Consider the following 17,642-nt stretch of genomic DNA (forward strand, 5'->3'; position numbering starts at 1 on the left):
CTACACCATGGTGTGGAGAGGATATTACGTTTGTCTTTCCGTTTGTAACAGCTCGAAATATATATTGTAGATCCAACAAAGTAATGTCTGTCTGTCTGTCTGTCTCTTCGCGTTTGTGGAAATTACTCAAGCTTCCGAATGCAATGAAGTAGGTTGATAAAATTGCACTCAGATGTGTGTTAGCTCTGCAGGCCTCTTGGTATTGAAAATGGGGTATATAGGTCCACGTTTTGGTATAGTCCCCACATAACTATACCTACAGATTTAAATTTGCCGAATTTGCTGTAAATTGGCAGCATGTGTACCCATTATCTAAGGAACATCCTTGCAGAGAACCTTTTTATATGGATCCAAATTTCGATACAGTCCACACCTCCCTTTATTCGGTATTATGGTAATTTTAGCAACATTATTCAGCGGAATTGTTTTAATTTTCATATTTGAATATCGTAATGGCCTAAGACAAAAATTGAATATACAGGTTCACGTCTTCGTATAGGCCCCCATATCACGGCAACTCCCTATATTCGGTTATTTATGATTTTAGCAGCATTTTTCAACGGATTTTTTTAATTTTTTTTAATTCCTTCCAAGTAGCGAAGTGGGCATTAAAAGTTCGGTTTAGCCACATTCTTATTTATTTTGCCAATAGCTAATGTAGATTATCACTCATTGACAATCTTCGAAGAAAATGTAAATACTCTCTCACTGTTGAATAGAGGGAAAATCCATTTGGGTTTTCTGTTTGTGCTTAATCGCCACAATCATTTTCGACACCATAAAATATATATATTGGTGATAAGGGTACAATTCTGAGACGATCCAGCAATACGTACCTATGTGTATTTTGGTTTCGTGGAAAAAAGTATTTAAATCGCCCTAAAGTGCTCATTTCCAGCGAAAATGACAAAAGTCGGACAAGGCTGACTAATTGATACCCTACACGACTATGCATTCCTTTGCAGTTCCTCCCTTAACCAAAAATGGTTTACACTGTGATTTTGTGTGAAGTAAAGCATAACAATTATGATCGCCATTGAAAGTGGATTACGGCTTTAGAGTGGTTTTTATTTAAAATCGGATGCAAACAACTTATGGAAGTTATACCTAAATAGATTTTCACTAAATATGGCCATTTTTATACCCTACACTACATAGTGGTAAGAGTATTATGTCTTTGTGCATTAATTTGTAACAGGGAGAAGAAAGCGAGATAGACCCATAGTTACTTGTGAGGATATTTATAGAATCATTTTCTGAACCGATTAAGGCATGTCTGTCCGTCTGCCCATGTATTTTGTGAATAAAATACAGGTCGCATATATTATCCGATTGAGCTGATATTTTCCCAACAATATTTGTCTGGCCAAAGGACGAACCCTACTGACATTGGTGATAATCGAATCAGATTTAGATATAGCTTCCATATATCTTCAACCGATTTCGGGGTAATTGTGCATAAAATGGCTAATATCAGCACTAAATAGACGGAATTTTGCCAATTATGACTGAATTCATCCTAAAAACAGTTCAGATATGGCTATAGCGCCCATATATATGATTTATCCGATTTGGGGTTTAAAGTCCCTCACAAGCGTAATATGCATTCGACAACAATGATATTTGGTACAAGATATCTGATAGAGCTCGAAAAGACATTTGCCAAATTTTATCAAGATCGATTCAGATTTGGATGTAGGTCCCATATATATCTTCAACTGATTTTGAGTTAATTGTGCACCAAATGGCCACTATCTGTCCAAAAGTTCTGAATTTTGTTACATCCGATCGAATTCAGTCTAGTAGCAAGTACAAGTACATCAATTTTGTTGCGGGAGCTCTACTAAATATGACAATTGGTGTAGGGTATCATATTGTCGGCCCCGCCCAACTTTTGACTTTTCCTGACTGGTTTTAAAATCAAGTCGAGTATATGTCTTGTGGCCACCGCCACAGATTACTGTCAGTGGAGCCCTTTTAATGGCATTTTCCATCATATGGCCCAAAACTTCCGGCGATAGGTCACACATTCTTGACGGATATTATCTTTAATAGCTGCAATAGTCTGAGGCTTGTTGGCATAAACCCGCGACTTCAAAAAGGCCCACAAAAAGAAGTCTGGAGCGGTCAAATCAGGCGATCTTGTTGGCCAGTGCAAAACGCCGAAACGCCCCGGGAAATGTATCCTTCAGCATATCGATTGTGGCACGTGCAGTGTATGCCATTGCACTGTCCTGTTGGAACCTCATGTTTTCCAATCTCAATTCATCAAGTTGCAGCAAAAATAAGTCGTTGATCATTGCGTTGTAGCGCACACCATTCACAGTAACCGTTCGGTCCCCGACGTCTTCGAAGAAGAAAGGTCCAATGAATCCTCCAGCGAACACAGCACACCATAAAGTGACTGAGTGCCCCAGAAGCTTAAATTTTGCTTATTTACGTACCCGCTAAGATTTAAAAGGGCCTCATCATTCATGATTATCTTTGATGAAAAATAATCTTCTTCTTGGTGGCGATTAAAGATCCATCTGGACTATGTACGAAAACATCTTCAAATCTTGTACCAAAATTCGCTATAACGACCGTCGACTTATACCTATTTGCGTGGCATGTCGTCTTGTCGATGTCGACGGTGCTTTCATGACATCCTCGGCTACAGCAGTAATATTCTCTTTTGAACGGAAACTCCGGGGTCTGCCACGCCTGGCAGCATCTTTTGTTGTGCCAGTCTCTTCGAGCGAGCGGCTAAACGTTGCAGTGTTTCACCTGTGGGCCTTGGACAAAGTCACCTATCTCCAATATTCCACGTTCTGGAGTAGTGTAGCGCAAAATATTCGAGCAGCGGTTTCATTGGCCGTTTGAATGCCATAATTCGTGGCAAATGTGACCAATTCGAACAAATCTACACTTATTCTAAAATTTGATGCTATTTCCGATATTTTTGGCTTTCAATAAAATTAAAAAAAAAATAATGTAAAAATTATGAAGTTTGACTTTGTTTAAGTTTTTTTTTTTATCTCAACCTGTATATGTTTCATCCAATTTGGCATTTAGTCCCGCAACAATTATATTTGAAACCAGATATCATATATACTTCAGAAATAACTCTGCCAAATCATCGATTCAGCTTAGGATATAGCTTCCATATATATCTTTATCCGATTTGGTATTTATTGTGCACCAAATGGTTAATATCAGCCCAAATTAAGTGAATTTTTGCACATACGACCGAATACAGAAGCAAATATTTGAAATTTGCTGAAAATTTGTTAATATATAGCTATAGCATCCGAGTTTGTATTTAAGTACTCACACCCTTAAAATGCTATCCACAGCAAAGATATTTGGTCCAAGCTTTCAGATACAGGTAGAAAAATCAAGCAGTAATTTTTACAGAGATTTGAAAAAAATGGTTAGTTTAATAAACCAGATGTTTTTAAAGAAAAATAGATGATATTTTTTTCATAGTACGTATTATTTATACAAATTTCTTTTGTTCAGAGACTCAAAACGAAATTTGATTTGGATAATTTTTCCTTTGACAATTTCCAATAAAATTAAGTATAAAGAGAGATTTCGAATTTAAATAGGAAACATGTTCACTTTTAGTACAAAATATTGGGATGTAATTTGCATAAAAACCATTGATCCTAGATCTATGCTTTATTCAAAGATTTATAGTGAAATTTTGTGTGGAACATTTCTTCTGTTGACACCTACCGCAAAAAACGAAATCTAATGTGTATAAATCTTTCAGCGTTAAAATGAAAAAAGTCCGGGGAAATATTTATCAAAAAAAAAAAAAAAATTAATAAATAAATAAATAAATATTTTCGGATTTTTTTTTCGAACATTGATGCAGATATTATTCTTATATATAATGTAAATATAAATATATTTTCATTGGTAACTTTAGTTAAAATATGATGAAGAATATTTTTGTCTTTGACATCATCCTTCTAAAGTTATTATTTATAGGAGATTTTTGCGCTAACTTTATGTACTAGTATTTAACCTTAAAATCTGTTTCCAACATATATGAACTCCTGGCGTTTAGGTAAGTTTTAGGCTCTTGACGTCACCAAAAGATCTACGGTAGAATTTTAATGCTAATAATTTTGTAGAATATCTGACTTAGCTACAATCTTGTTTAAAGTGATTTTTAACCATATTTTTTAAATTAGACCAAAAAGAACCATTTGTTGACTCGCCTGAGGTTTATTTTTTTTTTACAATAATTATTGAGAAATTGTTAATGCTTTATGTCTACATTTGAATCTGATATGCTATCGTATCTCGATTTTCCGGTATATAATAATCATACATTATTATCGATGCCGGCTCCAGCTGCAAAACCTCATGCATCTTATCCGCCTGAATACTAAGACATTTTTCATCATCATCGGCCTGCAGATGTTTGAAATATGCCAAACATTTGGTATTGGAATCCTTAACTTCAACACGGGCCACAAATTCTTCTTCTTGTAAATCATGCATGGATTCAGGTGACACAACAAATCCGGAGGGCATATTTATTTCCATAATCACCATATTGGTCTGACGATGTTTAAGTTCTTTCGACGGCTTAAATTTGAAACAGACTTCTAACTCCATTACAGCGTTAGAAGTTAGCTTTGCCATGGGTGAAATGGCAAATGATTTCTGTTTTGGTGTTTCTCTTCGATGAATTACGCTGCTGGACTTGGCAAATGTTGTGGCAGTAATTGAGTCATCATCCAATGTAATACTCTCTACATCCGTTTCCAAGGGAACATAATAATGATAGGCCAGCTGGACCAGAGCATTTCCCTCGCCCTCTATTTTTAACTGAAGCAAACGAGTTGTTTTTGGAAGCTGTCAATTCATGGATTGTTACATTTAAAATATGTTTCTTTTAATAACAGTTACTCTTACCTCAATCTGTTGCCATATTTTACTATTACTCGGATCGATACCAAGAAAACCGTTGCCGACCTCCAGCCCTTGGGCGTCCAATGCAGCATAATTGAATTTGAGCAGCGTGTCATTATTGCTGGGGTATTTTTGATTGAATCGAATGAGGGCCTGCAAAACAACCACTGTATCATGGGTTGTTTTGAAACCTCCAGCCTTATTACGCTGTTCCAAAATCCATTTGACAATATTTATATTATCCAATGAATTTGTTCCCAATAGAGCCATTAGAGCATATGCCGTTATTTCTACATCATTTGAATGTGCCGCATTCGAAGACTGCCACCATTTTAAACCGTTTTTGCTCTGCGATCTTTGTTGGAGATTTGCCAGTACCTGATTGGCTTGCTCACTTTTGGACATTTGTAATGCTACCGCAACCAAAGATAGGGCATAGGTATCATTAATGTTGTTGATATTGTCCACCAAATAATTGACTCCTTTTTGTATGACAGCTTTATAGTTTCGGCTAGATTTCTGGAGGGAGAGAGAAAAATATTAATTTGAAAAGAAGCAGGTTGCCGATATTGTTGGTATACATAGCTGACGAAAGCCAGATGTAAATATCACGGCAAGGGAATTTTGAAACAAATCAGATACTCCCTTCAATTTCTATGAAATTTTTGGGAATTTGGATTCTTCGGGAATTTTTTAGTTTGTCTAAGATGTACCAGAATGGGCAGGGGACTTAATAAAAAAACATAACAATGTGTCAAGTTTGAACTGAATTGAAAACAGTGGCCAAGAGCTGATGATTTACATGATTTGAGTTTTTATACCCTGCAACATTATATGTTGGGGGTACTATAAGTTTGATTGCGCCAAAAACTATGTAACACCTCGAAATATTGATTTCCCACTTAGGAAAGTATATGTAGATCTTCCTATCACGCTGAGCTGAGTCGATCTAGCTATGTATGTCCGTCCGTCTGTCCATGTTAATTTGTAATTACTCTACAGGTCGCAATTACGGCCCGATCTTCACGAAATTTAGAATGGAGGTGAGATTAGGGCCTGAATAGAAGCCTTTTGCTTTTGGAGATGATGGCATAATTTTTACGGGTTGAAATGGACCAAAAACTGAAAATTTTCCTGATTTTGCAGTTGTTCTACAGGTTGCAATTAGCATGGGGCCTAGAGCTTAGGGCTGGGCAGAAGCCTTCCAATTTTGATGGTCATCGGGTAATATTTGGTGGGTGAAATAGTTCATAGCATTTGTGTTGAATAAAAGTCAAATATTCCATTAAACCGCGAATATCACATCTCCAGAATGGCTGGACCGATTTTGAAAATTTTGTCAATTCAGAATGCCTTCTTGGCATAAAAGTATGAAATAACGATATTAATATAGATTTTGCAGTATTTTGTTACATTTTTAATATATTTTTATCGCATACGATTTTTCAATTTGGCTTATAATATTGAAGTGTATTTTTTCACCTTACAACACAGGTTGGGGTTACTATATACTGATTGCAATTAACGTCCGATCCTCACAAAAATTTTCACAAGGGTAGGGTTAGGCTCAGAAGGGCTAGGCTTATTGTTTTCAAAGATGTCCTTAATATATGTAGGAGTTGAAATGGAAAACTAAAAATATTCCTGATTTTGCAGCCGTCATAAGGGTCACATATAGAAACCAAAGGACACAAAATCTTGTGTTAAGGATTGGGCCACTACTTTTGTGTGAAAAAATTGCAAATGAACCAAAAACAGAAGAAAAAAATTCCTGATCATAAAATTGAGGCCAATCGACATGCCTGAGAAGAAAGTTAAGGACAGCGTAGACGTCTAGCATTTTGGATGACCATAGGACTATATTTAGCTGTAAAATGGACCACAACAACTAACAGCACGACGGAATACATAAATATTGGGCAAATGTCCCTGGTCAAAATGCTAAGGGTAATATCAGGGCTGTACTCTATGACAAAATGGATTTGGACATAAGGGGCTTTTAACATATTGTATTGTTGTAGGGTATCACATGGTCGGCCCGCACGTCTATAGCCTTTGCTTACTTGTTTAATATTACTATATCTATATATCGATAACTACGGATACTATAGTTTTTTGCTTATTTTTCACACTTATATTGTAAGATATTATCGTGTAATAATAATAGGATATATGCCAATTAGTATGGGAACAATTCATTGTCGGATACGCAGTGAAACTTACACGAAACTTAATTTTGAAACCAGACATGGGGTATTTTGACGATTTTAGTCACATTTTTGCAAGGATTTGTCTAAAAATTGGTATTTGTAGTTCATAATGGGTTCTAGATTCGGTGGCGAAACCTAGTATTTATACAGGGTGAGATAAAAAACTGCGACAAAGTCAAAGGCCATCATTTTTATATTTTTATACACTCCACCATGGTATGGAGTTTATAACGTTTATAACACCTCGAAATACACATTTTAGACACCGCAAAATATATATATTCCTGATCAGCATAAAATTCTATGTCGATTTAGCGATGTCCGTCCGTCGATCCGTCTGTCCGTCTGTGGAAATCACTCTAGCTTCCGAACGAATTGAAGTAGGTTGATAAAATTTTACTCAAATGTATGCTATGGCTGAAGGACTTTTGGTATTGAAAATGGACCATGTAGGTCCACGTTTTGGTATATCCCCCATATAACGGTACCTCACGATATTCGGTATTTTGGTGATTTTAGCGAATTTATTCACCAGAATTGTTTTAAATTCGGTATTTGAAGTTCGTAATGGATACTACAGCCTAAGACAGAAAATTATCTGTGCAGGTCCACTTCTTCGTATAGCCCCCATATAACGGCACCTCTCGATATTCGGTATTTTGATCATTTTAGCGACATTTTTCAACGGACTTATTTCAAATTTAGTATTTGATGTTCGTAATGGATGCTACAACCTACGACAGAAAATTGTCTGTGCAGGTCCACGTCTTCGTATACCTCCAAAATTCAAAGTTTGGCCCGGCCGAACCTACAGCTTTTTTATTTTTTTTTTTTAATTTTATTGAATGAAAGCGAAAAATGACGGAAATAGCATCAAATTTTAGAATAAGTTTAGTTTTGTTCGAATTAGTCTCCTTTGACACAAATTATTGCCTCCACACGGCGGCCTCACCAACTTTAAGGTTTTTTGAAAAGTTTAACAGCATTTTCCAAACGGAATTGAATTCAGATACTTTTATATGAAAATGTTTTCTTTATTCTATTGGTCCAGGGTACACATGAACAGCGACCCTAATACCAAATTGAAGATTTCAAGCACTGTCTGTTCATCCAATGCCAAATTGTAACAAATATAGTACTATTTTGTACTTTTCTACCACAGACACCAACAGTGACATCCATATCAAGTTTCAAGATTCCAGCCCCCAATTCTTTACCCAATATCAAATTTTGTACTGTTTAGTACTTGGAATTATAGTACACATTTCCACAACCACCGCCATATCTCAATTGTACTATTTTAGAACTTTTCATAAACTTAAAGTTCGAATACTTACCGAACTCTCCAAGAATGTCATCAAAACAAAGGCCGTAAATCCATAACGATCCTGATGGGCTGGATGAAATAAATAGCCGGTATATTGAAATTCACCCGACGGCAATTGTTTGGATTCCAGAAAATGCAAACCACTTTGAATTATCCTATTTTCTACGCCGGCATAACGTTGTGCCTTAATAAAGAAACGAGTAATATATGCCGTCAGCCAAGTGCTTTCCTCCGTTTGGGCGTTCGGCCCAAATACACTGTATGCACCGTTGTAGTGGCGATAACTTAATTCCTGTTGATAACCAACTTCAAGGTGTCCAGTGGCTCTTTTCACCAGATCGGAGTTTTCAGAAGATTTTCATATGGCACGCAGATGATCTAATACCAAAACATTGGGAGCAAAATTAACCATATTTTGTTCAGCACAACCGGTGGGTAATTCTACCAAACTGTCAAGATTATCAAGTGTGGTGTGGAGAATATCACTGCTCACAGAAAGTTGTAGAAATTCGGTATCGGCAAAATGATTCTCAGGCACATCGATATCAATGGACGATCGAAATAGCTGCTCACTTTTTTTGAGATTTATAAATAAATCCTTGTTGTGGTTTTCCATGGTGCCCGTGGGTTCAACTTAAAGTTCCTGAAGTATGGCATCGTTGTATAAATAATTGGTGGCTTTGATGTTAATTCGAATAACTCCCAGCTTTTTGGGTTTAATGAAGAAGTGCTGAGTGTTACCACCGTTTGCTGAGGCAATTATGTCTTGAGATTTTGTAGTTGAGGCCATTGGCTGCATTGTCAACTCATCAATAAATTCATAACCTCCATCAAGACCATTCATTGTTATCCGCGTGTCCAGGTCCTTGTTGTGATAATTGAATATGACCAAAGGTATTTTGACAACTTCTCCTCTCTTGATGGAATATGGTAAATTTGTGGATATGAAAAATGTCTTGAAAACGGTTAGATTTGTCGGTTCGGACATCATACCAAAACCACTTTCATCGTTTACAGAAAATGCCGTTATCAGCCATGTGGTTATGGTGTCGGGAACGTTAAATGACAATTGAGTCATTTCGCTGACACTATAGAAGAAAAATTAAAAGTTTTTAATTCCTTTATGCAATTTAAATTGACTCACTTATTGAAGTCCATGAATATCCATGTTTCGGGAAATTTTGATCGTATTTTCAATCTCTCAGTGCGGAAAGTGTCATATTCTATTTTAGATCTTGGCTTCTCATATTTTTCTATATTTATTTAGAAAAACATAAAACAATAACCAGAAGAGTTTTGAGTTTCATTACCTACCAATGGGTGTTTCATACAAATAATTGGCATTGGTGAGTGTTATGAGTCCAGATATTTGTCCAGGATATATGACATCCACACCGGAAAAAGTCAAATCGTAGACTAATTCTCTAAAAATACGTTCCCGATCGATATTAAAATCTGGATTTTCAAGATATACACTCAGGTCTACTGCCAGTAGACCTACATATGAATTAGGTTTTGCTCTTAGATCAAGCTGTACTTCCTGTCCAGGTTTAGCTATTGATGGGGCTGAAATCGATACCTGGAATAGAAGGGAATAATTGTAATTTTAATTCTTAATGGATTTCAACAATTTAGTGTGGTATAATTTCTTGTCGTCGAGTGATAAACTCCTTCAACAGTTATAGTTTCCATGCTATTATATAAACTTTGAATACCACCATTTGGAAAAAATTCCAAGTTTTCAAAAAACCCTTTGAAAAATACTGGTAAATTCAAAAACATAAAAAGGTGGCAATTAGACAGTCTTCGTATACGAAATTTGAAACAATTCCAGTGAATAATGTCGCTAAAATCATCAAAATATCGAATAAAGGAAGATACGGTTATATGGGGGCTATACGAAAACGTGGACCGGTATAGGTTGTTTTCTGTCATAGGGTGTAATAACCATTAGCAACTTCAAATGCACAATTTTGAAACAATTCCGGTGAGTAATGGCGCCAAAATAATAAAAATACCGAAATTTACAGTTATATGGAGGGCTATACCCAAACGTGAACCTGCATATGCAATTTTCGGTCATAGGCTGCAGCTTCGTTCGGAAGCTAGAGTGATTTCCCCGAACGGATATAGAATTTTATGTTGATAAGGAATACTTACTAATATTACATTTTACACTAATATTACATATTACACATTTTTACATGTCGGTCTGTCTGTTTTTTGCTTAGAGGTTTGGTACCAAGGTGTATATTGCACGCATGCTGAATGGTACTGAAAATGGGCTACATACAGGGTGACATGAAAAACTGCAACCTACTTCAGACTGCGGTCGTCAGACAGCTGTTAAAATTATTCCAGTGACAGTTGGTTTACAAGCGTACAAAAGCATTTTGGTGAGAATTTTCCAGAAAAAAATTATTCGTGATGAAATTCAAGCGTGATAGTGTGATTTCTTTACATTTGGCTGGAAAACCACAAATGGTTATCGTTAGAGCACTTCAGCATTAAAATGTGAATAAATCTTTTGTGTCTCGTACCATCGCTCGTTACCGTGATAAGCATATAGACGTCTGGAAGCGTAGCCGGACGTCAAGGAAGTGTACGAAAGAAAACAGCAACATCGCCAGAAATGCTTCGAAAAGTAAAGAAGCGATTTGAACGAAACCCGCGTCGCAGTGGCCGAACGAAGTAGCATAACCATGTAAGTTGGTTTTGTCCACTCCATTTGGGCTAATGTTAGCTAAACCTGAAATCAAATAATTATATATATAGAGGCTATATCCAAATCTGAGCCGATCTTCATAAAATTAAAAAAAAAAACTATTTCTTAGCTGCATCTGATATCTGGTACCAAATATTATTCTTGTATCGTGCACAAAATTTGGAGTACTTATTTCTATAATAAATTCGGTCTGAAGTGGCAAAATTCACACGATTTGGACTGATATTAGCCATTTGGTACACAAGAAACCTAAAATCGGATGAAGATATATATGGGAGATATATACTTGTTTCATCTCACCATGAAGGTCCACGTTTAGATATTACACCCATATAACGATACCTCCGGATTTTCGGTATTTTGAAGTTTTCTGCCCCATTTAGATGAAACTTGACAATTGGGGTTTTTGAAAAATTTTCTCCTAGCGAAAAATGTTCGAATAAGGTCCACCAGTTGGTATAGACCCCATAATCGGTACCTCCCGATTTTTGGTATTTTAAAGGTTCCTGCAATAATTTTGCAACCAAATTAGCTGAAACTTGACAAATGGTGTTCTCGGTAGGTCTGAGAGATCCTTGCGAGAAATGTTCGATTTAGGTCCACTACTTGGTATAGGCCCTATATAACAGTACCTCCCAATTTTCGGTATTTTGAAGTTTTCTGCTACAATCTCCAACCAAATTAGCCAAAACTTGACAATTAGGTCTCTCTTTGCAAAAAATGTTCGATCAAGGTCCACCAGTTGGTATAGGCCCTATATAACGGTACCTTCCAATTTTCAGTATTTTGAAGTTCTCAGCCACAATTTTCAACCAAATTAGCTGTAACTAGATAATTGGGGTTCTTGAAAGTTATGTTCTCTTCTTAAGAAAGATGTGCCAGTCAGGTCAACTGATTGGTATAGCCCCCTATAACAGTACCACCCGATTTTCGATATTTTGAATTTTTCTGCCACAATTTCTAATCAAATTATCCGAAACATGACATTTGTGGTTCTTGGAAGCTATGTTCTCTCCTTACGGTTAATGTTCGACTAACGTCCACTAATTGGTATAGCCCCCATTTAACTCTCTATTTACTTGTTATTTTCAAAGATTTGCATTGTAAAACTTCGGCCCGGGTCAGCTTCACGCATTTCCTAAGCGTTTTACTCACCGTGTTCTCAAATTCATTGGGGAATTTCAAACTTAATTCACAATATCGTAAATCTCCATTTATAATGTAGTGGACATAGACGTAGCAACGTGGTATCATATCAACAGCAGATTTAATTTTTATGATATGCGATTTTGTATTGGCCGGTAGAGGGATATATTTCATGCGAACAATATCGGCATGACTTGTGACGGTGTAAATGAAATAGGGAATGGGCAATTTCGATGTTAATTCCAGGTCAATGTTGGTACCAAATTTCAATCTGGAATAGCAAATAAAAAATATAAGAATCCTAAAGAATTTCCCTCGACTTACCTTCCTTCCTTCCATTTTAAAGTACAAGCTGTTGCGGACGATTGATCAAATCGATAATTTTGACCAATGACAATGTTCTGTAAATGGGTTGAACTGCCGGCGTAGTTGAAGACATTGACTTCCTTGTCAACATAGTCAAAGGCGAACGTGCCCACACCATTCGCATCTAAATGTGTTTTATATGTCCTATTGGCATGAATCATTGTCATCGGAGTGATGGTATCAAGCACACGACTGCCATTCCAGTGCTGTACCATGGCCTTTATTTTATACGGCTTGCCATTGTGAAATTCAATCTCATTTTCCGGCACCAAGATATTATATTTCTGCTTTCGAACACTCAATTCTTGCAATGTAGATTGCGTGATGCCCGTATGTCTTTCTTTAATTGTGGCCGAAATGATTATCCACGAAAACATCTGGGCCAGTGGTATATCGTAATATTGAAATGTAAACGATGCTCGAAAATTTTCCAATGTGGCTTCTTGTTTCGACACGGTCATGTTGGTGGCCGGATTTAGGATAGCAACTGTTGCAGTGCCTTCAACATATTTACCAAATGTATATTTACCATATACAGTTAGGCTAAATTCATTGTCATCGAGTATAAAATCAGAGTCGGCATCAATGTAAACCCCAAATTTGGGTAAAACATATTTTTCCACTTTGAAATTGCGACCAGAGGATTTCTCATATTTTCCCAAGACGGAAGCTAAGATTAGCCATTGACCCAAAACCGTTTGTTCCGATAGATTGAATTTATTTGTATAGACTCCAGTGTTTAGTTTGATATCTTTGAATTGTTTAATTCGATTTCCATTGGGGTCCTAAAATGGGAATTATAAAATAAATTAAATGCATAATTGAAAATAAGTAAGATCGTATTATTATATACTATTAAATGTAGTATTTATTTATTTTATTTATCAATTTTCCTGGCCAAACCCCCAATCTTTTGGATTCGATGGTAAACCCATCGAAAATTAGAAACTAAAGAATTAGATCAAAATATTTATATGTCCCTAAAAAAATAAATAAAAAATCAAACTTATAATACCCCCAACACATAGTGTTGTAGGGTATAACAAGTAAGTTCGACCGGACCATTTGGAACGAATTTGGCAATTTTCAAAAAAAAAAAAAAAAAAATAAATAAATAAATAAAATAAAATAAAATCCGTTAAAAATTCATCAAAATACCGAATATCGGGAGGTACCGTCATACCGTCATATGGAGTCGTAGACCTGCACAGACAATTTTCTGTCATAGGCTGTAGTATCTCTTACGAACTTTAAATACCAAATTTTGGAACAATTCCGGTGAATAGTGTCGCTAAAATCATCAAAGCACCGAATATCGGGAGGTAGCGTTATATGGGGTTATACGAAGGCGTGGACCTGCGCGGAAAATTTCCTGTTACAGGCTGTAGTATCCATTACAAACTTCAAGTACCAAATTTGAAATTTGATTTCCGGTGAATAACGTCGCTTAAATCACCAAAATACCGAAAATAGGGAGGTACACTTATATGGGGGCTATGCCAGACGGACGGACATCGCTAAATTGACAGAGAATTTTATGCTGATCAATAATATATATACTTTGTGGGGTCTAAAATGTGTATTTCGAGGTGTTACAAACGGAATAACAAACTTAATATGCCTCCATACTCTGGTGGAGGGTATAGAAAATAAAAAGAGGATTAAGTTCGGCCAGATCAAGAATCCGGAGGTAACTTTATATGGAGTATCTGGTCTTTCAAGAACCCCAAATGTCAATTTTAAGATAATTTGATTGGAAATTGTATCAGAAAACTTAAAAATATCGAAAATCGGGAGGTACCGTTATGTGGGAGCCATACTAATTTGTAGGCTTGTGGCGAATACTTTTTGCAAGGATAGAACAGATCTACCGAGAATGTCAATTATCAAGTTTTATCTAATTTGGTTGGAAATTGTGGCAGCTAATTTGGTTGGAAATTCAAAATATCGAAAATCGGGAGGTACCGTCATGTGGAGGCATACCGATTTGCAGATCTGTAGCGAATATTTTTGAAGGGAGAGAACAGACATCCCAAGAACCCCAAATGTCACATTTCATCTACTTTGGTTGGAAATTGTGGCAGAAATATTCAATATACAGAAAATCAGGAGGTATCGTAATATGGGGGCCATACCAAATAGTCGACACAAATCGAATATTTTTTGCAGAGAGAGAACAGGACTACCAGGAACCCATAATGTAGAGTTTCAATTTATTTGGCTTTAAGTTGTGCCAGAAATCTTCAAAAGCCAAATATCTGGAGGTACTGTTATATGAGTTCTATACCAAATAATAAACATGATTCGAGCATTCAAGGTCAGAACTGCCGTTTCAAGAACCCCTAATGGCAAATTTCAGCTAATTTGATTGTAGACTGTGGCAGAAACCCTTAAAATACCGAAGGGAGGGAGGTACCCTTATTTGGACTTAAAACGAAAATTGTTAAAAATGCCGAAAATCGAGAGGTACCGTTGTATGGGGGCTATACGAAGACCTGGAGGTTCGTAGGTGATTTTCAGTTTCAGAAGGCAGTACCCATTCAGAACTTCAAATACGAAATTTGAAACAGTTCTGGTAAATAATGTCGCTAAAATCATCAAAATACCGAATAGGGGAGTTAACATTATATTGGGGCCATACGAAGACCTGAACATTGCATTGGGAATTTCTGTCCTAGACGGTAGAATCCGTTACGAACTTTTAATTACAAATTTGAAACATTTCCGGTGAAAAGTGTGACCGAATCATCAAAATCCCAATATCTCGAGGTACAGTTATATGGAGACTATACCAAAACTAAGACCTATATTGACAATTTTATGCATGGATATTTCTTATATAATGGGAACAAATTCTGCCAATTGATCGGGAAAATATTGTGACTAAAACACTCTATAAACTTTTAATCTGTCGATAATGTTATATGGGTGCCACATCTACTATATGGGGGGCTACACCCATATTCAATACCAAAAGTCCTGAAGACATACTCGTAAGACTCACCTGAGTAAAATTTTATCAACGTACCTTGTTTCGTTCGGAAACTAGAGAGATTTCCGCAGGCGGACAGACAGACAAACGGATCGTCGCTAAATCAGCATAAAATGTTATGCTGATACTTTGTAGGTACAAAAATTTATATTTAGAGGAGTTACAAACGGAATGGCAAAGTTCACATACCCTCCATAGAATGGGGAAGGGTATAAAAACGCCGATACACGTATTTTCTATTTTTAGCTCTACTTCCGCAGGATTTTTACTGTAATTGTTTTTGTGTTGTAATCATAAACATAACACAAAAATGTCCAAATGGCATAATCTAGCTAAATGTGATTTTTGAGTTAGTGGTACCCTTTTTAATCCCTCCACCTTGGAAAGAAGGGTATACTAACTTTGTCATTCCGTTTGTAACATCCTTAAATATTCGTTGTAGACCCCATAAAGTATATATATTCATAATCAGCATAAAATGCTAAATTGATTTAACTATGTTCGTCTGTCCCTTTGTCTGTCTGTCTGTTTGTCTGTTGGTTGAAATCACGATACCGCCCACATTTTTTGACGTGGAGCGCCAAAATTTAGCAGAGCAATTTGTATTGTGTCTGGGATGTTTGGTATTGAAAATGAGATATATCGGTCCAGGTTTTGGTATAGTCCCGATATTCGGTATTTTGATTATTTTTGCCACATTTTTTCACGGATTTGTCTAGAAACTGGTATTTGTTGGTCTTAATGGGTGCTAGCCCTTTTGGCGAAACACTGTATGTATAGGTCCAGGTTTTTGTATAGCCCCATATAGCCGTATTTCCCGATATTCGGTATTTTGATGATTTTTTGGCACATTTTCCCATGAATACGTCTAAAAATTGGTATATGTGGGTCATAATGGGCTCTAATGTTTCCTTTACCCTAAGGTGGAGGGTATTAAAAGTTTGGCCCGGCCGAACTTAATGTTTTTTACTTGTTCATTTTCTTGTTCATTTCATTCGGAAGGAATGAAATCGTTTTGGTTTCGAACGGTTTAAGATCGACATTTTGAACGTAATTAAAGAGTGGTTCGCCGATGAGGGAAACACGTATCACGGCCGGCTTGAGAGCATTATGTAGCGATAAACACACGGAATAATTGCGGTTCGATTTAATGGTACCAGGTGCCACAGCTGAATAGTAACTATTGGAAGAGGATATTATTTATTTATTTGTTTTAAAATCAAATGACAATTAAAACCTTTCCGATGTGCTTGCTGAAATAAATGCCAGTGTCAGAAGTAACAGCAGCAAATTGTATGAACCCGATTGCAGCTGCATCTCTAGCCGGCTGCCTTAAAACGACTGAATTGATATGCTCATGCAATTACATTTTTTTTAAATTGAGTAACTGGCTATAAGCTAATGTAGTCATAACTCATTTGCAGTCAATAGTCGGGCGGGGTCCACTACATGGTACCCTACATCGCTATGGATATTTACTACATATACCCTTAACAAATAAACCATTACATTAGGAATTTATGTGAAGTAGACAATATCAACTATGAACTACTTTTGAATCTGTATTATGGCTTTAGGGCAGTTATAATTTGGAATCAAATGCAATGGAAAATTTGCAACTTTTCAAAAAAAAAAAAAAAAAAAAACAAGTAAAAAAGCTTGAATACCCTCCACAATTTGGAACGAATTAGGTAATTTTCAAAAAAATAAACTCCGTTAAAAATTCTGCTAAGATCTTAAAAATACCGAATGAAGAAGTTATATTAGGGTCTACATGACGACATGGTAACTTTTGTAATAAGCCAATTCAATATTCAAGTGCGAAACTTAAACAAGTAAAAAGCTGTAAGTTCGGTCGGGCCGATCTTCGAATACCCTCCACCATTTGGAACGATTTTGACAATTTTTAATCCGTTGTAGCCGTTATATTAGGGTCTATACGACGACGTGGACCTGCATAGACAA

General features: G+C 36.3%; 1 protein-coding gene across 1 annotated transcript; it reads right to left on the reverse strand.

The window, feature by feature from the left end:
- Positions 1–4,151: 4,151 nt before the first annotated feature.
- LOC101894651 (CD109 antigen-like) lies at positions 4,152–16,994 on the reverse strand. Its single transcript, XM_059132119.1, has 6 exons — positions 16,915–16,994; positions 16,728–16,857; positions 12,644–13,470; positions 12,329–12,590; positions 4,915–5,430; positions 4,152–4,854 (listed from the first exon to the last, which is right to left on the reverse strand). Exons 1-6 carry the CDS (start codon positions 16,992–16,994, stop codon positions 4,267–4,269), a joined length of 2,403 nt encoding a protein of 800 aa, XP_058988102.1. The 3' UTR covers positions 4,152–4,266.
- Positions 16,995–17,642: the final 648 nt, after the last annotated feature.

This window comes from Musca domestica, unplaced genomic scaffold, assembly GCF_030504385.1.
Source record: "Musca domestica strain aabys unplaced genomic scaffold, Musca_domestica.polishedcontigs.V.1.1 11, whole genome shotgun sequence".
In the NCBI taxonomy this organism is placed as follows: Eukaryota; Metazoa; Arthropoda; class Insecta; order Diptera; family Muscidae; genus Musca; species Musca domestica.

Bases quoted from the DNA above. Each gene is read 5' to 3' on its own strand.
- LOC101894651 (XM_059132119.1), bottom strand. From the start codon at position 16,994: ATGCAGCTGCAATCGGGTTCATACAATTTGCTGCTGTTACTTCTGACA. The intron at 12,591-12,643 runs GTAAGTCGAGGG...TTGCTATTCCAG, and splicing joins TTAAAATGGAAGGAAGGAAG to ATTGAAATTTGGTACCAACA. The intron at 5,431-12,328 runs GTGAGTAAAACG...CTCTCCCTCCAG, and splicing joins CCAATGAATTTGAGAACACG to AAATCTAGCCGAAACTATAA.